General features: G+C 33.8%; 1 protein-coding gene across 2 annotated transcripts in view; it reads right to left on the bottom strand.

The window, feature by feature from the left end:
• The window catches only part of LOC106624428 (uncharacterized), a 157,165-nt gene extending 131,322 nt beyond the window's left edge, over positions 1-25,843 (bottom strand). Inside the window, exons 1-3 of one of the 2 annotated variants that reach the window (XM_036376786.2) lie at positions 25,782-25,843; positions 25,260-25,490; positions 5,236-5,435 (exon numbers count right to left, since the gene is read on the bottom strand). In XM_036376786.2, the coding sequence (XP_036232679.1) occupies positions 5,236-5,435; positions 25,260-25,446 (387 nt within the window). In that variant the 5' untranslated portion in view covers positions 25,447-25,490; positions 25,782-25,843. The other variant, XM_070110806.1, reaches the window with a different exon arrangement.
• Between the last annotated feature and the right edge of the window lie 973 nt (positions 25,844-26,816).

Here is a 26,816-nt window from a genome sequence, read left to right as displayed (position 1 = left end):
GGACGGTATGAGATGACTTTATAGGAACCGCGTTCAAATTAGACAGTGGGCGGGTCAACATAGAACAAGGCGGCAAGATCCACAAAGATATCTTAAACGAGTATACCATTTGACTTTGCGAGAGTATACAATGTTCGGTTACATCCGAACTTAGGCCTTCCTTACTTGTTTAAGAATCAAGTTATTTTCTTTATCTACTTGTTCATTGCCTTATAACTTATGTTATCAATGTCAAGATAGACATTGTTGACTAACTCTTGGATGTTGTCTATCAAAACACAAAGATTTTCTAGGTTAATCCTTCCCTCCTTTTGTATTAAACTTCCATTGCCAACTTTTAGCAGCACCTCTGGAAATAGCCCACGTGAAGATGACGAAACCGTCATATTAGTTTTAAGCTCTAATTTATTGACACGTGGCCAAAGGTGGGATCTTTTTAGGGAATCATTTATTTCGTCAGCCGGAACAGAACAGAATTGTACATTCACCAATTCAAATAATGTTTCCTCATATATGTTTTGATCATATTGTACATTATATGAGTTTAAATCTCGCCGTCGTCGAATCAGAATATCACTGGCCATATTTTCTTGAAATTTATTCCATAGATTAACAGAATCAGTTACTTGACAAAACGCTACTATGACGGCAAATAAATATCTTACTGATGTAGCTGAACTACAAACAGCTGCTTCTGATAATGTCTTTTCCCAGTGAGAATCGTCTTCCAAGTGCCCCATAGCTTTGCATGCTGCTTCTTAGGTATGCAAAGAATGTCGTATGAGCTCCGAAAATAAACGTGTGCGATCGCTGCTAAATTCAAAGCGCTACAGAAAGAAGCGCCGCCTTCGACGCGCTATTTATAGGCACGCTCCCGCGGCCCTAGCCGGCAAAAGATTTAAGCATACATAGGGATACAGGGACAGAGAAAGCGACTTTGTTTTACACTATGTATTGATCTTGCGCTAAACTCAACCAGTGGGTCAGAAATTATTATATTAATTCTATGGTGTTTGAACTAAAGTCTGAACCGATTTCATTCATTTTCTTTTCGCATTAAAGCTATGCTTAGGAACAAATTTTCACTCAATATTATTCAGATGCCACACATTTAGTATACCTAAATGGGTTAGGAAGTATTTCATAAATTGTACACTGTTCACTACAGTGTATCTAAGGAAATGGGTTCACTTTAATTTAATATGTTGCATATTGTCCGATATAAGTGTATCGTTTAATATATGACGGCTAGGATAGGTATTGATATTTTCGATATAAAATCAACGTTATTCACGGAGGCCTTCTTATTTGGTATCAGGGGGTTTGAAAATTCATTATCTTATTTCGACCAATTTTTGGTGAAGAGGACCACACCTTAAAAATAGTAGGTATGCAAAGTTTTGTTTCGATATCTTTATTAGAGTTTGATTTATAAATTGTAAAGTTGCAGATTTGATATTGTGTTGTATGGGAAGTAACGTAGTTGTAGACCAATATCTCCCATTTTCAAACCATAACATAACAAAATACATACCAAACACCAAAATGTTCAAATTGATCAAGCAGTTGCTGAGGTACGAAAGTTCACCTAAAAGTGAACTATTAGATAATTTAATCACCGGTCCGCTCGCTCGTAGTAAAATGTTTCTGGTTTTTTTTTTTATACTCTCGCAACCTGTTGCTACAGAGTATAATAGTTTTGTTCACCTAACGGTTGTTTGTATCACCTAAAACTAATCGAGTTAGATATAGGGTTATATATATATAAATGATCAGGATGAAGAGACGAGTTGAAATCCGGGTGACTGTCTGTCCGTCCGTCCGTCTGTCCGTCCGTGCAAGCTCTAACTTGAGTAAAAATTGAGATATCTTTATGAAACTTGGTAGACATGTTTCTTGGTACCGTGAGACGGTTGGTATTGCAGATGGGCGTAATCGGACCACTGCCACGCCCACAAAACGCCATTAATCAAAAACAAATAACTTGCCATAACTAAGCTCCGCAATAAGATACAAGACTGTTATTTGGTACACAGGATCACATTAGGGAGGGGCATCTGCAGTTAAAACTTTTTTTTAAAAAGTGGGCGTGGTCCCCCCTCTAATAGGTTTAATGTGCATATCTTCTATACCGCTAATGCTATAATAACAAAATTCACTAGAAGCAAATGTTTTTGGCACTTCTATTGACGGTGTGAAAATAGTTGAAATCGGGTGGCAACTCCGCCCACTCCCCATATAACGGTACTGTTAAAAACTACTAAAAGCGCGATAAATCAAGCACTAAACACGCCAGAGACATTAAATTTTATCTCTGAGATGGTATAAATTGGCTTTATAGGAACCGCGTTCAAAATTAGTCAGTGGGCGTGGCACAGCCCACTTTTATGTGAAAACCCATATCTTCAGATCTGCTCAACCGATTTCAACCAAATTTGGTGCATAACGTTCTTTTCATGTTTCTATGTTACAGTGCGAAAATGGGCGAAATCGGACTACAACCACGCTTACTTCCCATGTAACACCATTTTCAATTCCATCTGATTCTTTCACTTTCCACTATGCAAATCAGGTAACAATGATTATATCGGGGTAAAACTTTGCGTGATTAATGTAATTAAAGTATGCCACCTTGCGGCTAAAAATTGTCTAAATCGAACCAAAACTGTTCAAACCCCTAAGTACTAAATATGTGGACCCCAGTGCCTAGAGTTGACCTTCTACCGAAAATATCAGTCAATCCACAAAGAAATCTCAAACGAGTATACCATTTGACTTTGCGAGAGTATAAAATGTTCGGTTACATCCGAACTTAGCCCTTCCTTACTTGTTTATAAATGACTTTTTTTCGGGACGGGCGTTTGTATTACTGAATTTTACACTATGGCAGATACCGGTCTGTTAGTAAGAGCGATATTTTGAGTAAAAATTTAGATATTTTGAAGAAGCATGATTGATACACCTATTCCTTAACACTCTGAGGAGGTTGGTAGGGCATTGAAAATAAAAGCCACCTTAAATATGGTGCAGTACATCATAATAAGGAAAGGTATCTATGCTCTACCATTTTTGTGGTCTTTGTGTCGAATATGTTAGCCATTGACTTACCTCACCTTCTGAATAAAATTGCGTGAAAATATGTTCTCAAGTCTATTTTAGCTTAATGCCAAAGGTAAAAGAAATCGGACCTTATCATACCCTAACTCCAATATATAAGTATTTAATATAATCATTTTCGACTTTCCGGTTGACTTTTAACTGTTTATATTAGTCAATGAGTTCCATATTTTAAAATAATTAAGTTAAGGTACTATTTTTACCACAATGTATTTATGTAGTTTAATTTCAGGCTTGAACCTTAGACTAGGCTTCATATGTCTAATGTAATGAGTAAGTATTAAAATTGGTGATATGGGTATACAGTATACTTTCGCCCAGTACTAGTATGATAAATATGTGGCTTTTTGCTAGATAAGTTGATTTTAGTGTATGGTAAATATAGGAAATAACACAAAGTGTAGTAATGCTGCTAAGTGATGCTCTGACCTATTACATAAGTTTACATGATGTTAAATATGAATTGTTCACAATTCGGAAGTCGGAAGTTAAACATAACATTTTTTATACTCTCGCACATTGTAACAACAAAGAGTATAATATGGAATTTAAACACAACATTTTTAACATTTTTTATACTCTTCTAACATCTTACAATAAAGAGTATAATAGTATTTTTCACCCAACAATTGTTTGTATCACTTAAAACTAATCGGGATAGATGTAGAGATATACAAGTATAATTACATATAAATGATTAGGATGACGAGACGAGTTGAAACCCTGCTATCCGTCCGTTCGTCTGTGCGATAACCTAAAAAAATGTAAATATATTGATGATAATTGAGCTGACGCCCCAAATTGCCGTTGACCGAAAACCTATAAAGTGTCATAACTAAGCAACGCATTAAGATACACAACTGTAATTTAGTACATACTTGTATCTAGGTGAAATCAGATGATAACTATAGTACTAATAATGCGATAATTCAAGAATTAAAGGCGTAAGAGACGATGGTACGGAAGGCCTTCATGGGAGCCAGCGCAACAACGGAAGTGGCACTGCCAACCTTTGGGTAAAACCCTATATCGCGGGAACTACTTAACCAATTTCAACCAAATTTTGTGCCCAACAACTTTTTAATGTTATCTTATTAAGATTTTCGAAATCGAGATACAATCACGCCTACTTCCCATATATCACAATTTCAAATTTCATTTTCTTCTTTCACTTTACAGTTTTGAAATCTAGAGCCAATTCGATAACGTCGAAATAAAACTTTGCACTCGGAATGTATTTAAAATGATCGCATATTTTACGTCCAAGAATTTTCGAAATCGGACCGAAACTTTTCAAGTCCTAAGGTACCGAAGATATTGGGCAACCTGTGCGGTACCTTATTGAAAGTCAGAGCATATTTTTATGGATACCAAAAATGGATATAATCGATTCAATAATTCCCCTAGCCCCCATATATCTAATACAAAGATTTTAGAACTTGCTTTTGATTTTATACCTCATATACCCGTCAATGCGTAAGATATCTTAAAGAAATTAAGTGAGTGTCTATTTCCCTAGCCCCCATATACCTAATATACGAATTTGAAACTTATTGTCGAATTTATGGCGTATAGGTATATCGGTTAATAAGTAAGGTGTCTTAGCAAAATTAGATGAACTTATAATACTGGATATACTACAGCTTAGTTCCTAAAATGTGTCTGTGATATTTTAATGAAACTAAGAAAATTTCTTAAAAATAATGTCGTTAAGCGTTGAATATGAATCGAATTGGTATAGATCTTGGACACGATTATGTGCCCATAATAACTCAGCCTCCCCACCACAAGAGAAATTTACTAAATTGATCATTGAGACGACCACTGTCAAAATTCAGCCGAATCAGACTCTTGGTTTTGTTTTGGCCGGGTGTGAACGAGGTCTTGTCTGCGTATTTCGGAAAAATGGCTTCCTCTTCCTTTTATGATAAAAATTAAATAACAGTACCTATTCAATAATATTGTGCAGAAAAACCGAAAAGTTTTTAGCTAGGTGATGTAAAAAAATATTTAAAAGGTGCTTTACGGGAGAAACAATTTAGTGGCTGGAAAAGTTGATGCACCGGTGACTAGACAAAATGCGTTCATCACTATTATTTATATTGAATAAGAACTTACCTTTCGATAAAATCTCGCTCCCGTTATTTTGTGGAATCCCTTTTTATAAACGGCTTGATAATCGTCTGGGTGTGAAAACTTGAAAAGAATTCCCGTAGCAGTTTTCGTTAGACTAAAACATCCCTTGAAATTCATTTTCTCGCATATAACTGCAGCTCGTTCCATTGATAATTCATGTAGAGGTGTCAGCAAAAATGCACCTAAAAATTGTGTAATACTTAATACCATTTTCAACAAGTAATGAAGGACTAAGTTCGGATGTAACCGAACATTTTATACTCCTGGTTCTTGCAAGGATCAAAGACGGTGAAATACTTCAGGTGTTGGTAAAACTTTATTATTAAAAAAATTTGCAAAAGAATTCAACATTTATTATTCGACGAAATCGTGATGTTCACTTAGTTTTATTACTATATTTTACTTACTATTGTATTAAAATCCTCCTCAAAAGAGATATATCTGAGATAAATTCAACCGAAGAGGCAAAATTTAATACATAGAGCTGATGTGGAAAACATCAACTACAGGATCTGAATTCATTATGTCAGGGATATTAGGTTTGAGCCAAGGTCTAGACGAATTTCATTCATATTCAGCGCTAAACCACATACTTTTCAAGAAAACTACTCCACTTAACCTTTTAAAAATATTACTCATTTAAAGGTTTAAAGTCAGGTGGAAAGTTGAAAGTCACTATATAGTGTATATTGGAGGCAGAAAATTGGATGGACTAATTGCTGAAACTTTTCACATAGAACATATTTTAAAACAATTTTATAAATATATAACTGACACACTGACCGACATATTCGCCATAACAAAATCATTTTATGTATTATATGGGAGTTGGACTAAAGACGTAGACTAAGTTCATACATGTATTTTCGACATTAAACTTAACTAAACGACTTATACGTTCAGTTAATATTGCTAAGATATCTTACATACCCGGAAATTTGGAAATTGTATGGCATTTTGGCAATACTACACATTTTTAACAGAAAAAGATGCTCTCTAAATTTCACAAAGGTACCTCACATACAAATAGTTATATGGAACTAGGGTAAGCATATGCATATTTTAATGACACTATTGTACGAAGTTTTATACCGATATATTCATTAGTACTTGATTTGTATACTGAAAAGTGAAAGAACCAGATGGAATTCAAAGGGTTATTAAATAGGAAGTAGGCGTGGTTGTACTCCGATTTCGCCTATTTTTGCGTTTTAACAAAGGAATGTGTTAGGTTCCAAATTTGGTTGAAATTGGTCAAATGGTTTTGGAAATATGTGGTTTAACCTAAATTTAGGCGGAGCTACGTCCTTTGTCTAATTTTTACACCGGCTACTATAAAGCCTTCTTATACCATCTTGGGTATAAAATTTAATAATTTGATCATTTATTTATATAAAACCCTATATCTAGCTCGATTAGTTTTAACTACAACCGTTAGGCAAAAAAAACCATTATACTTGGTAACAACATCTTGCAAGAGTATAAAAATTATGATGACTCTGTTAACAATGCAACAATTACTCGATTAATATTTCATGTTCGGAGTATTGGAGCAATGGAATAATAATCAAGTTACGCCTTACCTTGGCAAACCGCATCAAAACTGTTATAGACTCAATAAGATTAACATAATTATAAGACGTAAATATATGGTAATCATTTGTGAATAACTAACCTTGGTTTAGAATTAGCAAAAGTCGGTCGTATTTTTTAACACTCCGCAAGTTTGGATAAATATAATTAGAGGCCCCGTTCGGCCTCTAATTATATTTCTCACGAATATATTCGTCTTAAAAAAAGGAGAAAATAACAAGTATCTTTATAAAAATTAATCTTGAGTGGCTCCAATGCCAATATTAATTTGTGAAATGGTCCATTTTGAATACCATGCTTTAGGAAATTTTCTTTGTTCAATAAATGTACATGGTTTTTTATTATCGCCATAATCATATTCATTCGCAGTGTTACTAAATATTTTCCCGACTGTTCTTCAAGTTATATTGTAGAATCTGGTAACACTAAAACGCTGGGACAAGTTCAGTTTTGCCCACTGTGAAGATTTATTTTCAAAATGAAGAGTTTTTTTGAAAAATATCTTCAAAATCTTAAAGTGAATATATATATTAAAACGAAGTAAAAATTTCATGCAATTCATTTTCCAAGATAATACTTGAAGATTTGTTCGATTTTTTAACACTCTCATAACATTTGATCGGCAAAAGATTTTTTTGAATGCTCTAAAGATATCTTAATTTAAAAAAATTAATCCTATTTTTGTTTTGCTTCGCACATAGCATACAAATGTATAATATATTTACATTATATTCATACTATATTATACTTTTATACTTTTAGCACATACGCCTGAAGAATATCTACAAGTAATAATTGTTTGGTTATATACATACATATATTTATAAAGTTAATTAATATAATTGAATTAATAACGTGAACGTATATTTTTTTTGTTGGTGGAAAAAAAAATTTAATTTTTTCTCGCACTACACACCGAACAACAGAATGGAAGTTGATGCTTTTAGCTACATAAGTACATAGTTTTATCGCCATATTTTTGCAGGATGGAAGGATAGTTGAAGCTTTTAGCTGCATAGTTGCAGTGCCTATCAAACTGTTGATTCTTTTTCAGTTTCAGTGGCTCTAAAAAAAGTTACAAACATACAGGTGAACCTAATAATTGACATTTGAAATCGGATTATACATGGACTATGTTAAGAACTGAAGTTTTTACATTTAGTTGAGCTCTTGCTTGGTGGTCTAGATATTCCTTCACCAGACTACTTGGAGGTGACACCCTGCAGAAATGGCTGGTGCGTTATTGCCGAGGCTGTTTCCGACCCGGACGGAGTCGGACAGTCGCATGGCGACTATAGTCGCGGTCATAAAGGTAGTTAAGGGGGTCGGATCATTTAAATCGAATAAAATCTATTTCTCTTTCAAAACTATCGGTAAAATATAAGCTTCGATTTCGAAGTAGTTCAAAATATATTTCAGGTAATAGACAGGTGCGTCGACCACGTGCCAGTCGGTTCGCTCGCTCTAGGTACCATTACCTACCAGTTCAACCGCCGTCGCGGAAACGGCCGATAGACCAGCTGGAGCAAGCTTCACAGTAAACAAGTTTAATTCTTCCATGAGGATAGTTTTTCTTTTGTTTTTCTCTTGTTCTTTCGTTGCACGTCCTCAAAACTTTGAACTATTATTTTGTAAAATATTAAAAACTGTTCAATGTGAACCAAAGATAGTAATGATAATTATTTTGATTTCTGTGGTAAAAAATTATCTGTGAACTGTTACATATGTAAGTGTTTTTGTTTTGAGATATACATGAACGTGGGAATGTGAATGAGAAGAGTTATGCGGCCTTGACTTAATTTTTTAGCAAGATAATGCCATCATTTATTATTCCAGAGAAACAAAGAAGTTTATGAGACTAAAAAAAATCCAAATTCCCGACTGGCTCGTTTGTAGCCCAGACTTAAACCCTATTGAAAATCTCTGGAGTATTCTATCCAGAGAAGTTTGTGCTTAAGAACTTAACACAGTCAAACACCTAAAAGTCGAGATTAAAGAAGTTTGGGCTGCAATACCGCTACAAACTTTAAAAAACGAATGGCTTCAATGCCGAAAATATTAGTTCCAGTTGTAAAACGCAACGGAAAGTGAACAGATTACTAACTAGAAGTTGGGAGTTAAGTCGCAATTTATTTCTTTAACAATTTTTTAGTCTTTGTACCCATGTTTATATGAATTGCCAGGTCAAAAACAGTAAAATAATTATAACTCTCTTGAAACTACGTATTACTTGCTTTATTCTTAATGTTTTTACTTCTATTACTAATAACTATTGATGAGTAATACTAATTTTGCCCCGACCGAAATTGTATTATAAAAATTACAAAAAAAATAGGTGAGTTTATGGGAACTGCCACTCGGGTACAAGCTGGTCAGGTATGCTGACGAACGGACGATCTCCCCGTAGAAGAAGCAGTATTGAAAAAATTGAGGAAATATTGTGATACTACAACTTATCTCTCCCAACTCACGACTGGAGCAGCGAATCGGGAGGGAGTGGTGCGGAGCTCACAATTCTAGAGAAACGTTTAAAAGATGTCTAATCTTCTTACTAAAAATTCCTTCTCTGATCATAGGTATATTAGTTTTAACCCGAACAGAGCGGGTCCGATTAGTAAATTTATAGAAAATTTGAACTTGTCAAGGAGCTTTCGAAGAGTACGGACGTGTTTAAATTTGCTTTGTGGATGTCCTACTGTAAAGTAAGTAAGAATAAAAATAAAAAATTCCAAACAAAACAAGTGAAGTAAAACCACCGAACAAACAAAGAAGTACGTAAAAACAAAAAAAAAACTGAAATAATAATAATGAACATTATAATAACAAACTAAAAGGGGGAAATTTTTTAAAATAACAGCCATGGGTGCTGCTCAGTCTCACTAACAAGACCATCATTCATTCATTCTTCGAATGTCTGCTTCAGCTTTGTGAAGCCAGCAAAAACTCTAAACAACAAAAAAAAAGGTTACAAAAATGAGTCATTGCATCCAATAATAACAGAAGAAGAACCGAAGCAGAAGACACCATCCGCAGAAGCAGCAGTAAACAAGCGGGCAACAACTAACTTACAGATACAAGCAAGCAGGCACCAACAAGAATGCATGTATCAGCAAACGCACGAAGACCGAAGGAAAACAGATTAGGAGGTGAAAGGAAAATCAGTTCAGGTTGGAATTGACCGCTATATAAATATAAAAAGGAAAATCAGCGGTCAATGTCAAAACAGTTTCAGACCGGCGCTTCAAGTGTCAAAAAGACTGCAGTTCTAAACGGCAACAGATTTGCCTTGTTGAGTAAGTGGGCGTTTACACACAGACTCTTTTGTAACCCAAACCGGTTTATTGTGGGCGAGGGGACGACGAGGAAAGACGAAGGGACCGTGCCATTCGTGTTCGGGTAGCACGCTTTGTGTTCTTGTTCGTAACAGCTCGCTGCTACCCTTTTCAGCATTCCTTTACACTTTCAAATTCTTTGAACGGTGGCAAGAGCGCTCGGTTTCAAATGAACTCGTTCACAAATTTGAATTATGTTATCTATTTTTTGTATGTAATATGCAAATATGTATGCATAGAATAAAATAAATATTTTGAAAAATTGTAAATAAGGAGAAATTTAAGATACCCAAAAATATTTAATTTACATTTTTAACAACATATAGCGGTATTAAATGTAATAATGTACCAGTATACATAAAATAATGCTAATAAAAATGGTAACTTTACTTTTTTATATTAACATAAAATATTAAGATGCTTTCATATTTATTTCTTTTAACCGCAAAGGAGTTAGTTCGAATATTATTTTATTTAAAATGAGAACTATAATTAATTCAGGGATGTTTTATAATAAATATTATGATATTATGAAAAGGAATGCAGAAAAACTAGACTCGAGTTGCTGGACTCTTTTTGCTCGTGTGAATGCACAGAGCGATACTAAAAGAGAATTTGACGAAAACGAGGATAAAAAGAGTCTGTATTACAGAGCCGGTATTACACAACCGCCTCCTATATACTTGTACATATGTAGCGTAGCTCTAATGCTATTATGTCCAAACTAAGTGATATTGTAGACACAAATAACACATAATGCACTTGAAAAAGGGTAATATTGATGAAACAGAATACAAACCTACACAAACAAAAGTTTTATGGACGTTGTAAAACTTTTATCAAACAATAACAAAACTTATTATTCATATGAACTGAAGAGCTCTTAGGGCCTAGATGTAGTTATTAACGGTATAGAGTCTTCAGTAAAATCTAACAAAATCAAAGACGATCTTTAAGAATGTGGTAACGATATTAAAACGATTGTAAATAATTTCAATAGAAATAAAGTACCACTACCAATGTTCAAAAGTGAATTGATACGAAATGCTAACCAGCTCATAAAAAATGAAACACATCCGATTTACAATTTAATATATAATATATTGTTCATCGTAAAGTGACCGTTGAAGAACTACATAATAAATTTGGTTTGGTAGTGTTTGTGTGGTACGTGGTGATTTAAAGAAGATTAAAAATTTAATGACTTTTTGGCTAGGAATAGAATTCTACTATGCAAAGCATATTAATTAATCCAAAAGTCTTACGCTATTTGAATAGTCGCAATAACCTTGACATATTATAATATCTCTTGGTAAGCCGGCATAGATCGTTTATAACTGCTACTACATATACTGACTGATCATTCTCTTGTGCCCTTAAAACTATCCAAACAACCCTTGATTGTATCCCCAAAAGTGGATCTAACATCCCATAAAATTAATTGGTTAAAATATAAAAACTATATCAGTAGCCACATTAATATTGATTATAGAAAAAACTCAGAAATAGATATTGACCAGAGCATTAGCGAATTCAAAATAAACAGCTGTCCTAGCAGCACCATACAAACTTGCAAGTCTCCTGGTCTCAGAAGAATCACAAATGTGAAATTGATAAGCTTGTAACTGAAAAGCATACAATACATACAGAAGCTAATAAAAGCGTTATAAAAAAAGCGAACTAGATGTGAATGGCAAGTAAATCGCTCTCCTTGCACTCAGCTGCAATTGAAGTCTGCTGTACGCATATTAAGAAAAGCGCTTAAGTGTGCGGAAGAATACAACACTAAAAATTATCTAGAGAAATTGAGCCCAAATACAACAAACAAGGAGAACTCTCTTTGAAAAGCGCAACACACTAAGCCGCCGGTGGAATCCAACATGCGTATATGGGATGTAAGTGGTAATTAGGCTCGAAGTGAAGAGTAAAAGGGAATTTACTTTACAAACCCCCTAGAAATGGTATTTTAACCTAAAAGTCCAAAAATGGTTTTAATCTGCAAATTTTGCCCGACACCGATAACGAGTCGTTCTTGCCTATTAAGACTTCAGGTTGTTTGGCTTTAAAAAGGTTTAAGATTTTATTACTTATTGTTAGGCTTTAAAGAGAAAAAAGCAGATTCAATAAATAAAGAGATGTTAAAAAAAAAATAGGAAATATAAGAACATATTCTTGGATAGCCTTCTGCGAAGGCGTACAGGGTTTTCAAGAATCCTCTGAGTTAAGACGTAATTTCGCTATGAATCCTACTTTTTGGGGCATTTAAGAAATGGGGCGGATGATTCGACATTGACTAGTGAGGATTCAATAAAGATACACCTGAACTCTCTTTCCACAAAATCAATCTACAGAAGATACACACCTTTGAATGCTGTACAGCCTTTCATATCTTCTGTAAGGGCGATTTTTCAAAAACAGCTTCTACGATTTTTCCCAAGGATATCGTAAGCTTTTGTGGAAGATAAACTTCGAGGAGATAGTGAGGAAGGCATTCGTTACCCTTTTTGGAAATAGGTAGGGTCTCTCACTACGATAGTGTTCTGGCTTTATGAAACAGTAGTTAAATAATAGACTCATGGTCGTTATGAGTTCCTTCGCTACTTCGAAGTACAATTAGCTTTTTTATAGATGGATCGTAGGTTAAGTAAGACGTGGGAGTGAAAGTCTTCTATTGAGAGCTCTTTATAAGCACAGGATTAGTAAAGGTGTGTTTGTCGTCTTTATTATTAGTATTAAACAACTTTTTTATCCGAATGGTTTGAGTGCCGGATTACAACAGAATCGCTAGATACTGTCAAGCAGATGAGCTTTCTACCCACTCGTGAACTTGGGTGCGAGATAGTTCTAGCTCAGGGTGAACTATAAGAGGTCCTCTAAACTACTTGCTCTCAACAAGAACATCAAGACATAATACATATTTATGTAAGTATACACTTAATTCTGTTTTTACACGGTAGATTGGTTCCAGAAAAAGCCACGTAAATAAAGACATTGATCGTTTCCTTAAATTTGTGCTATTTACAATTGCTCTAACCAGTAAATTTGCTTGTATCCTCAAAAAGGGACTTCTTTTAAATTTGTGATATGATAAAATTTCGCAAAAATTAAATCAAAATATTAAATATTTTCAAACCGTGTATAAACAGAATTAGCTGTATAGTATTTCCTTAACTTTGGTTGGAGCGTAGGGTCAATACAAACATAATATTACCAGAAAAAAACGTCCTCTAAGTTTCATTGTAATATCTCACAGAATGACCATAGCTAAGTCAGCCATAGACACTCAGGTCCGGTTTCGGGGGGTTTATCGTATCATCTTGGCCGTAAAATTTAATATCTCTAACCCATTTATATGTACAAGTATATTGATTTATCACACTTTGAGTAGTTTCTAACAAATCCGTTAAATAAGAGTAGGCGTTTTTATAATTAAGCCCATTTCGAAAGTGATAACAAAAACACTTGCTCTGAGTAAATTTGGTTGGTTTGGCTTTGGTGGCTTAGTAGATGTGTATATCAAACCTATTAGAACACACTTTTTAAAAAACCGCAGATGCTCTTCCGTAGTGCATTTGTTGTACAAAATAACAGTCTTCTATTTTATTTTGGAGCTCAATTATGGCACTTTATAGGTTCTCGATTAATTGCGTGGGTTTGGCAATAGTCCGATTCCGCCCATCTGCATTACCAACCACGTCATGGTGCCAAGAAACATGTGTACCAAGTTTCATTAAGATATTTTAACTTTTACTCAAGCTACAGCTTGCATAGACGGACGGACGGGCAGACAGTTACCCGACTAGTCTGGTCATTCTGATAACACAAGTGTGCCATTACGTAATTCCCAACGTTCACGTTACGACAGCATTGAAATCATATGTTTGATGACGAAGTTGGTTCAAATTGGTTGGTTGCCATAGTCTCTTAAATATGTTGTGTTATTTTATTCCCAAAATAGCTTAAAATATTAATTATTAAAGCTATTAAATGGTGATGTTCATGTTGGCAATTGGCATAGAAATTTAAATATCGTATTCATTCCTATCTTTTGAGTCACAACGAAGCGGCTTTAACCGAATGCAGCTATGTTGAATCCAACGATACATCCGATTTGGAAGGGGCACAATTACCTTTTATGTATCACTTCCTTTCATTAAAGTATACTATTACGAAAACTCCAAATGGAAGTTCCTGAAGAAATTATTGCATCTGGAATTCGACGGTCTAGACAATTTGGTTGTTTACATTTGTACAGAATTAAAAACTATAGTAAGTTATTTTGATTAAGATCAGAATTATACATGGGCTAATCACGTAAACAATGGCTGGTTGGTGAAACGAACTGAATTAATAATGGAGGTGGTGTCCCAATATGAAAAAATATAAATTGGTAAACCATTTTAATATCAAAAACATTTGGAAGAAGCTAATTCTAGCTAACCTAGAGTGCAGTAACTAAATTAAGCGTTTGTGTTTTACATGTCGAACGTATTTTTAAATTAGATCTCTTAATAGAGATATATCAGATAACTATAAAAATTAAAATAATCAGTAGCATAAATAATAATTTTTGTCTTTCAAATTCGTCCCACTGTAAGTATGACGATATAGGTTCAATGACATAAAGTTGTCGTAACCTTGTATTCTATGAACTTTGCGTAATTCCTATGTTTTTAGGTGTACTGAATCCGAAAATGACTTTCATTTTTTCATGGAATGTCACGTTTACTGACAGTGTAGGTATCTATATTCAACAAGTTGTCATCTTACAATAAAAAATAAGAGAGTAAAAAAAATTTTTTATTTAAAATTGCTTAACAAAACTAATTTTTTTATCTGAAATACATTCATTAGAAAGTACTAAACACATTTCTTTTTCCCAGTGAGACTCCGTTTGGTACATTTTCGCTTGTAGGAAGCTACTGGAAGGTTTCTTTGAAGCGTCCATCAGTAATCTGCCATCACTAAGACATTTGTCTTTAAATTTCTTTCATCTCCTTCATATCTTGCTGAAATCGTTCACCTTGATTTTTATCCTACATTTTTTGGAAAGTAGTCGAAAATACCCTTGTTATTAGATTGTAGAATCCATTATGGTTGTGATGAACTGTGGATCAGAACTTGGAGGCTAGCACTTTTTGGTCCATAGACACAAAAAGAAAAGGTATTTAAGAAACACGTATCTTGAAATCACCGCACACTTCCCAACGCTGGTCTTTATATTTTAAAATTCATAGGACAAATTCCAAGTTTTTATAGATTTCCTTGAGGTAACAGAAAGAAGTATACCTTTTTTGCAAAGTTCATAATATTAAATTGTTGCATTAATATCATATATTTGCCACAAACATTACAAAAACCGTCAGACGAGTACTACATTGAACCAAGATATAAAAAACAGTGACGAGTTAGCAAGTAGCGCTAACTTTCAACACTATCGGAGCGCGTACGTTCAGGTTACAATAAGTTTTTGTTTGTTAATTTAGCCCACACATTACGTTATTTATGTAACAACATATAAATATAATAGCTATGCCTTGTATACATTTAAAAACAGTAACCAAAATAACAATGTCCAAAAAAAACCCCTTGTTTTTAATAAAATTTTGCGTTTTGCAAAATAATTTGACGTCCTGGAATTTTTTTAATATTTTTTTAGTTTGTGGAACACTTTAATTCATTCAAATTATTTGAAAACATCTAGACAGCACTTTTGTTGCAGATCTGTGTAATTTATACATATACCTACATACATATATCTATTTCGATTAGTTTTGGGTGATTCAATCTACAGTTAGAAAACTATTATACTCTATAACAAAATGTTGCAAGAGTATAAGCATCAAATGATGAAAAAGAAAAGCTTGCAACTATGTTAAAAACAAAGCGATCTAGAAGTAGACATGAATGGCATGTAAATCGCTTCCCTTTCACTCAACTGAATTTGTTTTGTAAACCAAATATACATGGTATTTCAGCCTAACTGTCACAAAAACGATTTTAAGCTGTCAATTTTGCAACGGATAAAGAGTCGCTCTTGTCTAAAGACTTCAACATTTAAAATTAAAAAGATCATAAAAGAGATAAATCAAAGGACATGATAAAATCCTAATGGAGCTTCCAAATATGTAGTAGTGCGTTCCTTGTTTTTTAACGCAAATTTCTGTTCGAGATATTAATATTGATTCATCAAAAAAGATCAACATGATAAGTAAACTCGGGAAAGACTTAACACCTACCTACTTTGCTTTTCCAAAATATTTGAAAAGGTGTTACATCAAAAATGTCTCCTTTTCTCTCAGAAAAAAATGTAATTCCAGCGCACTAATTCTGGTTTCATGCGAAGGATGGCACTGTAGAGCAAGAAAAGAGAAGTACTCATGATATCTGAAAGGCTTTCGAGGACAGAGAGTACTGTTCAGCAATATCGTATTACCTGATATACAGTGTCGGACAAACCTGAAGCTTGAAATTTACCATATTACCATTTAGCTGTACAAAATTTATTTACTGTTATAAAATTAATATTTTCTATTTTATTTCACAAAAATATACATTATTATTGATTAAAATGTTTTTAGAAAGGTTCGACTTGGGTAAAGAGAGAGTCCTTGTTTTTACAATTTTCCCGCTGAATTTTCCGATCTACAATTTCCCATAGATTCTCTGTGGGATTGAGATCTGGTGATTCCGTGCCATTTCAAAGCTTCAATTTTATTGTAAATAAACCAATCCCTTACACATTTGGCCGTGTGCTTCAGATCGTTATCGTGTTGGTAGTTCCATTTTAACGGCATTTCCACGCTTTTCGATTCTTGTGCGAAATGTATGGCTTTTTGGCACTTCTGTTATGAAGTTAATTTCTGCAGATTGTCGCTGGATGTACCTGCACGAAATATTCAAGCCTAATTCGCTCTGAAGCGCACTATGGCCATATCCCTTATGATTGATAAAGTATGGCAAAATACTTTAAAATTATTAATAATAAAGTATTTTGATATACATATTTCTTAAAATAATTCATGTACTTGACACCATTATGGAGTTATAAAAGTACAGAATTGTGTTTCGCCGTCGGCATTTTCATATCATGCGTATATGTAAACAAATATGAAAGAAACGTATTTGTAAATTTGTCTACAAACAACATACATATGTATGTAGATATGAATACTCATTACTTCATGTGAAATCTCCGTTGACATGGTCAACCAATGATCGAAGCTCACGTTTTTTGCTTTTATGTCAAAAACTCAATCTGTCGAAAGACTGACGCGACGACAAAGCGTCACAACATTGTGTTGTTGGTAGAAAATCCGAAATGTACCGAAAAAGTAAACGAACCGTCGACGATTGTCACCGCTTCCCTTGCCGCTCTAACAGCTTTGCCCACAAATCATTGTAAATGTGTATGTTTATATATGAACATCCATACATATTGACGAAGATTTTTGCGAGCCACGGAAAAATATTTTAGAATTGTAAAATATGTGTATATGTAAGAATAGTAAAATATATTATATAAAGTCGACGAAAGCTTTGTTGCCACTTTTATCACTTTTTTCTGTGTTTTGTGGGTTTGCAGGGTTGTCACTTTTCCCTTCTAGAGGGAACATCAGAAAGTTGTTCAATTTATGATTTCTAGCTTTTGCCATCGTCGCGACAAGGCACAAACGCATGCTCGGGGAGAAGAGTAAGGTGATTGCTTTAATGTATAAGACGACTTATTACATGTGCGCCAGCGTTCATGAATGAAAATGTTGTTGCTGTGTGATTTACTGATGCTGCTCATCCGATTTGAGACAATTGTTGTTTTTGTACCAGAATGTTTTTTATTTTTTCTATTGGCTGACATACTTACATTTGTACGCATACATGTATGTAGATTTGTGTATGCATCACTTATTTTGCAATGTCATACGCACATTTGTACATACATACTTACATATAGTGCATTGCGCGCACATGTATTTATTGACAAGTGATAATATATTATATTATTATATAATATTATAATATATAATATAACATATTGATGTATTGTACATATGTACATACATAAATTATAAATTCTGTAACAATTGAAATTAGAAAAGTATAAAAATAGTAAAATATTATTTTTTTGCATAACCTTCCTTTTTCATCATAAAAATCGTTTATATGGCAAAAAATAAACATGCATTTGTGAAGTGGCATTTGTATTTTTTGGTCAAAGTATTTAATTTTTCTCTTTATGTTGGTGGATACGTATTTGTGCAAGATGACGTTGTTATAAATTCTCATTTCTGTTAAATAGCAGTGAATACTACAGAAAATGGTGAACTCCCTGGTCGGAATTTTTCAGCTCTGTTAGCCGTCTAATCAAGCATCATACAAAATTCAATTTGCACATTCTCGTTCATTTACGTTTTCTGATTCAAGAACTCCTGAGCGATACTAATATGACATTGCTTTTATTTAAAATTTTGCAATTTCGAAACAAACTTTGCTGCCACATGTTTCATGCCCAAAACATTCGAGAACATTTAATGGCATGAGCCGTTTGATATCCCAACATCCTCTGCAACTTTCTTTATAGTGATTCGACGATTTTCAAAAACCATATTTTCCATTGATTCGATGTTTTCTTCGCTTATTGACGTAGTCGCATCTCCTGTATGCTCAACATCTTCTTAGCCTTCTGTAAAGCGCTTACACCACTTATAAACACTTTTTTGAGACAAAATGGACTCACCGAATGCCACAACGCAAAATTTAATACATATTCTTTGATCAATTTCTCTCAAAAGTCAAAAAGCGAAGAGCACACAAAAACATGACTAATCTTTTCTGTTGTCAAAACAAACTACTAATCGAAATTGGCTCCTAATGCATGATAAACATATGTGTCTGATTATAACACAACCAAAATATAGATAATCGAATGTACACAACTTGCGAAAAATCAAAATTTTCTTTTTTCCTTTTAACACACCGCATATGTATGTATATTCCTATTTTAATTTATGTGATAACGGGATTTTAGTTTAACAACAAGTAAAAATAGGCACCATTAAGTCTGCGTTCAGTTAGCTTGAATTAGAAATACCGTTACTTCTCATGAATTTGTTCGTTCTTTTTGCGTAAATTCTATTGTGTTTTAATATAATTAGTCGTTTAAAGAGCTCGTGACTCGTTTTATTAATATTTCAAAAATTGGAAACCAAAGGAAAAGAAATTAGTCTGTCGGAAAGAAAAATTATCATTAAGTTGTGGAAAGATGGCGAAAGTTTCAGAAAAATTGGGCAAACTATTGGAAGAACGTATTCTTCTGTCCAGCGCGTCGTAAACAATTTAAAAAAAAACCGGAATTTTAACGTCAAAACCGTGATCTGGCCGTCTGAAAATATTATCAGCCCGGGTAGAACGGAAAATAATAAATATGGTGAAAGTTAACCCTCGAATTACGCCCACAAAGATTATTGAAAACGTAAATATAACCATTAAAAAAACATTTTGTGCCGAAACTGCTAGAAAAATTTTACGAAAAGCTGGATACCATGGTAGAGTCGCTCGAAAGAAACTATATATTTCACTTGTAAACAGGCGAAATCGCATTGAATTTGCTTATAATTATATAAATAAATCGCCAGAATTCTGGAGACAAATAATATTTTCGGATGAAAGTAAATTATGCATTTTTGGCATAAAAGGTCGACAAATTGTGTGGCGCAAGTCAGGAACTGCCCTTGAAAAGCAAGATCGTGTTGGTACAGTTAAATACGAATACGGAGGTGGCGGAATTATGGTGTGGGGTTGCATGGCGGCTGGTGGTGTGGGTCAGCTTAAATTTATTGAATCCACAATAGATAAATGGGGTTATTTGAACATTTTAAAAACAATTTGAAACAAAGTGCAGATAATCTTGGATTATCTTCGACGTTTTGGTTCCAACTAGATAATGACCCGAAGCATACTGCGGAAATAGTTAGACTTTGGCTCTTCTAAAATGCTCCTAGACAACTTAAAACGCCCCCTCAATCACCTGATCTCAATCCTCTTGAGAATCTTTGGCATCTGTAGGAAAAAAGAATTTGTCAGCATACAATAACAAGTAAAGGGGCTTTGCGAAGAGTTATGAAAGAAGAATGGTAACAGATTACAGCTGAGGAAACAGATAAGTTGGTAAGATCAATGCCAAATCGATTGAGCGAGGTTTTAAAATAACAAACTATTGAATTTAATTTTGTTAATACTTTTGTAACTAATTTTAAAGCTGAACGCAGACTTAGTGGTGCCTATGTTTACTTCTCCTTACACTAAAATCCCGTTATCACAAAAATTAAAATAGGAATATACACTTTTGTTTTTGCATTTTAAACTTAAAGATATAAAGAAGAAATACATATAGAAAATTTGAACTGAATTCCCTATTTACATTGTGTTTTTACTTCACTTAAAAAATAGTGTCGGGTGAACGCAGACTTTATTGGCTATGTGTATATGCTGTAATAAATCGCCCTGAGCGTAAAAGGTACTAGAGGAGGACTTAGCCACTGCATAGATATACAAGCAACAAACGAATCATATAGTTGTCAAAATTTTCACACAGCTGAAATCATCTGATTGAAATACTTAGATTTTTCGGCACAGAAATTTAAATAAAAGAAATGTAAAATATGATTTTTTTTGTGAAAAATGGAATGTGGTTTTAATGGAAAAGCTTATTGGAAACTTTTAAGAATGTCTCTGAAACAAAATTTTATTGCATATTTATTGTTTTTTTTAACACCTCTGGGGCTGCAATGTAGGCGCGTTACCGATAAAGCTACATTTTATCACAATATTCACAACTATAGTATACTTCTATATACACCATTTTTTCTATTAACAATTGAGAAAACTTCATCCTATGACAAGTAGAGTCGAAAAGTTATGTATAAATATCTGGAATTTTTGATAGAAAATCTATGAATTTAGAGGATGGTTTTACTAATTGGAAAGTACTATATTGCTTTTCGGAAGTAAAGAAGACAAATAAAAAAGTTGTGCATAGATAAATATAGCCATTTACGAATAAAGAAAAAGTTTGGTTTAGAACTAAACAGACGAAGGTCGTATTTTTTTGGCTCTGCAAGTTTGAAAAAATACTCAAAAGATATTATAATTGGAATTATACTAAAGTATGTATCAGAGCCACAAATGTTGACTTATGATACGAAACTATCTGAATTGGTAAAACATTGTAAAACCAGAATTTTGCAGAAATATAAGAGTCTTTCATATTATAAATCTTTCGGAATAAATTTATCTAATGGAAACATTTTTTTGATATATTTGGTGGGTTTTGAATTTTAAAGCTCAACCGTAATTCTTTTAAATTAATTTCGTTCTAATGAGCTATGAACTTGTTATGTAACTTAGGCGGCAAAGCCACCAAGATAGTAGCATGTGCGGACGCTATTACTTTTTTAATAACAGGAAGATGTCTACACACCATTAGCAATATTATGACCATCACTCCAATATTAGCACTGTACTGGCATCGCAAGCTAGTCTGGGGTTGAATCCGGATGAAACTGATTTTCCTGTTGTCACAAAGAAATACAAAATCCCTCCATGAAGGCTAACTTCGATAAATGAGACAGAACTCTCGCTTCAAGATCGCATCAAGTACCTTGAAATAGGCTTACAATGCCTTACATGGACGAAGGCAAATGCTCGGCATAACCCTTTCTCCCTCGCTCGTGCACTAGTGCTACACAGTAATAGTAAGACCAACTCTTCTATTCTACGGAAATCTACTCAGTGGTTAACGGCGGTTTAACAGGCAGTATACATATATCAAACATAGGTTTTTACTATTGAAAAAGTCGCGTGACATACTCGTGAACACCCAACCAGAAATCAAGGCACTTACCTCGTTTCGCATAGCGACCAAAAGTGTCTTGGTAAGCAGGGCAGTAGTGAAGAGTGTCGCCAGGAACAAGCGGCTTAACTTCTACGGGGAACCAGGTCAGAAAGACATCGAAGCAACATGATAGTGGACGAAATTGCCTAGAATAATGTCCCATTGTTATCCGGAAGCGCGACCGACATTGGTAAACTCTTGCATTACCCATACAAAGATCTAGATATGAGAATGACAAGGAAGGTCAAACGCGATGGATCGATCTAGCGGAATCAAAAGTCATACGTAAAGCGGTAGGTCAGAAATGCACGAAGTTCTGCTGGCAATCGATAGATGGGGCTGTAGGAACATGGTTGTAATGCTCACAGGTCTTTTGGCTGCACACGCCTGCGGAATAGGGAAACATTTCAAGAAGACTGCAGGAAATGTCAAGAGGAATGCACCATTGAAACAGTGGAGGATCTTTTTTGGACTTGTCTCGTATTGGCAACGCTTTAAGCATTTTGGGGCCTCTAACACTGGAAGAGGTATCGTAAATGACATTACAGAGAAATTCGCGGCATCCTAAAGGATGACTACTACTCATGGACTACTTGACCGCACTGTATCTGGTATTGCTAAGGACAAAAACTGGTCTATGCTTGGTGGTATATTAGCCTACCAGACTAACCTAACCAATCATGGTTTTGTTTTGTACGAATCCGTGATCGGTATTTTATTTAAATATATAATAGACTATTCGCCTTGTATATGTATATTTTACTTTTTATAACACTTGCGCACATTGCAACTAATATGGTTGTTTTTAATTGCATTAAATCGGCTTAGATTTATTTTAAACCACATAAATATTCACCTGTTAGTTTGAATCATTTTAAATTGAAGCTGCGTGCAATTATTAAAGGGTTAGGGAAAAACAATTTACTGGTTCTTAAAGATAATGTGTAGAAGAAACAAAAACATAATTTCGTACTTCATTGCTCCAATTTCCTGAATGAACTGTCTGCACTGAACCGGTTCAAAATATAACAATGTAAGCTAATAAGTAAAAGTTGGTAGAATATTATATAAATTTTATTGAAAAATCGAAATATTTACAAGGTGCGTTCCAAAGTAAACAGTAAAAAAGTAACAAAGTAAACTCTAGTGGCGTCTATCTATATGTCGACTAGTGCGTTAGAATCTGTTATCCTTTATCGACTTCCAGTAAAAATTTCATGACCTTTCATCTACTGGAAGTGAAGTTATTGCGTTTTAAGTGCCAATATGTTTTTGTCATCGGTGCGAAAATGAGCTTCGAACAAAGAGCCAACATTAAATATTGTTTTAAAATTGATAAAACTATTACCGAAACATTTCAATTGATGAAATATATTTATGGCGATGATTGCCTATCCCGTAGCAGAGTGCACGAGTGGTTTCAATGTTTTTAAAGTGGTCGTGAGGGCATAAATGAGAAATGAGCCGAAACCCAAAAAATCGCGGCTGTAGAAGTCAAAAGTGAAGACAATGCTGATTTGTTTTTATGGTTCCAAGGGTATTGTTCACAAAGAATTTGTTCCACCCGGCCAAAACGTTAATGTGGAATTCTACCTTGGAGTTTTGAAGCGTTTGGTGCGCCGTAATCAACGTGTTCGGCCCGAATATCTCGAAGATGTAAGTTGGCGTTTGTTGCAGGATAATGCGCAGTCTCATCGATCGACGCTTGTGGCCGATTATTTGACCAAAAATCACATTTTAACAATCAAACACTCCTCGTATTCACCTGATATGGCACCGTGCGACTTCTACCTTTTCAGAAAAATGCATTTGCCGATGAAAGGAAAGCATTATGCAAACGTGGAGGCCATTCAAAAGGCTTGCACCGGCATACTGGCGGCCATACCGGGCAACGAGCTAAAACACTCGTTCGACATGCTTTTGAACCTTGCAAAAAGCTGTATTAAAGCAGAAGGAGAATATATTGAATAAAATTAATTGATTTTGCCATTAAAACAATTTGTTCTGTCTTTTTTTTTAAGTTTTGTTTACTTTGGAACGCACCTTGTATTATTCGATAATATGAGTTGTTTGAGTTAGTTGTTATTGATATCACATTTTTTACTTATGTTATCGCCCGGAAATCCACTTTTCTCAATTCAGGTTGATATGTACATATGTTATATACCTTCATTATTTTAGGATGTTACAAACAAGTTAGGTAATCAAAAAATATATTTGTGTATTCAGATTACATTTGCACTCAATTCTCAACCCAAGTACGGCAGTATGCACGGCACCTATACCTTCGACTCGCCACAAAAATTAGTCTCTCTTTAATTATGCTACCTACTCTAGAATCTACTGGGTGAATGCCAGAAACCGAGCATTTACCAAACTATAAATTTACGACACTATAATACTAAACCCAACTATACGAATATTAAAAAGCATTGCAGACGGACTCGATAGTTAGTTCGTAATCATTTTACTGATCCCCTTGAATGCTTTCAGCACTCAGTAATAGTCCATGACTATAATTATCAGTAGAATTTCCCTTCTATTACGGAAAAAAAAGTTTCGTCATCTCTTCACCTTAAGACTCATTATTGGTAGTTGTAGAAGCGTATACAAATAAATGTTGAACCTGAACCTCAATCATGCAAAATTTGTACTTAAAAGATAACTGTTTACACAAACTTATGCAAGGCAATCTCTATCTTTTTGTATACATTAATACATAACACATTTTAAGTCAATTGTACAAAAACGACCACTTTTGAAACAAAATTTTTAAATCCGGATTATTAAGACCTGATTTTCTGATATATGAATAAGTTAGCTGTTAATCATATTATATATAAATAATTTAATATTAGCTTTAAATATCGTCTTCACCGCTCTACTATCTAGTTAGTGTCCTGACTGTAAATTCTTTTAAGAGCAAGCAGTGTGTATATAGAAGGAGCTTTTTGCAATAATTAGCAATTGGTCGAATGCTATTATTTGATAAATTTAAACAAACATACTCAACATAATTGTGACCAATCATTGTAAAAACACGGGTTTTATCATCTGCCGGTTAAGTTCGAAATAAATGCTTAATTTGACTTGGTTTTATAATATTTTTCTATAGTTTGTACTTTGTGATTCACTTTATTAGCAGTTATAAATTTTAAAATTGAAACAATGACACTGACATATTTTCTCACCTCTCGTCAAAAAGTTTTCTGAGTAGGACAATTCTGATCCAGATTCATCATCCTTTTTATTTGTCCATTTAGGTTCCAAGGATAACTTGTTTGCAGCTAACTTTGAAATAAATTCCGAATGACGGGTTTTTGGTTGATCCGCTCTTTCACATTCAGCGTCTGAAGTGTTTGCTCCAATAAACGACATAATTCAAAAATTATCAACTAAGCAGTCGTCTTTAATAGAATGAACTGAACACAAATAAAAGAATGTTACTTTTATATACAACATGAAAGGTTTGTTTTTTTTAGTATGCGCTCATCTACAAACCACAAAATAGTAATAGTGCTATCAATCCCATAAATTCGGGATTAGCAAATAAACTTGAAAATATTAAACAATAATTGAATTAAGATTAAATAAATTGTAGACTTTATAATATATAGACTATGAAGCAGGTAATTGTAACTAAGATGTAAACTAATAAAAAGACACACAAAAAATATAATTACGTTATACATAAGTATTTGCAAACGAGTCACCTTCAATTAAGTATTTTGCTTATTAATTACACGTTTAAGTTTAAAGTTTGGAGTGCGAATGAATAGATCACTTGCGTTACCTTTATTATTTTATTATAGTAAAAACTAAGTAATACTATGTAATAATGTAAATATAAATACACAAATAATTCGATTCGTAAGCACAATCATTTCAAGACCCGAAATAAAATTAAATACGTGTACCTACATACATACAAGTATATCCACCCAACAAACCATAATTTAGAAGACAAGCATACGCACGTATCGAAGTACATGTGTATACATATTTGTATTTTTTCGCCACATTTACTAAAGTTGTTTCTCCTTTCCAAATATGGTTTTGGTTCTCTCAATATTGTTCATAGGTCATGCATCACTTAGTTAAAGTCAGAGTGCGGTTATATTATGCGTAGATACATACATATATATATATGGTATGTATATATAATTATGTGTTTACCTAAACATCTCCAATCTTCAAAGGAAGGCTGCGGCATTGTGAATAAGATGTTCAAAAGGGCAATTTCAAATCTGGGAGACATAAGCTTGTGCATCGAGCGGTTCAATTATGTCAATAAGTTTAAACAAATTTCCATGAAGATCCTTTCTTCCCTTTGTTTGGTAGTAGATAGTTTTTTAATATTTAGTCCAAATGATCGGATTCCAACATAACCTTTAATAGTTTGCATTACTCTCGGTCTTTTGTCTCCGCTTAATAAAAACTTTGCCTCTAACCTTTGTACTGCTTGTGTCATGAATCTATCTTAAATGTGCACTCTTAAATATATTTTTGCTTACACACGTACGTCAACAGACGTGTACTTTTATTACAACTTGTAAGAACTCGCAGAAAGTTTTATGCAGAACACAAGTAACGCTCAACAAACCTAAAAATTAAAAAAGTTTCATAAATATATATATAGTATATATATATAAATATATTTTAGTATTAACATAATTAAAAGAGGTGCAGAAATATGTAAAACCAAAAAAAAACAAGATATAAACATTTTCGGAAATCTTGTTAAGTGA

This window comes from Bactrocera oleae, chromosome 5 (assembly GCF_042242935.1).
Source record: "Bactrocera oleae isolate idBacOlea1 chromosome 5, idBacOlea1, whole genome shotgun sequence".
NCBI classification, from domain to species: Eukaryota; Metazoa; Arthropoda; class Insecta; order Diptera; family Tephritidae; genus Bactrocera; species Bactrocera oleae.
This window is presented reverse-complemented; position numbering and strand designations above follow the sequence as displayed.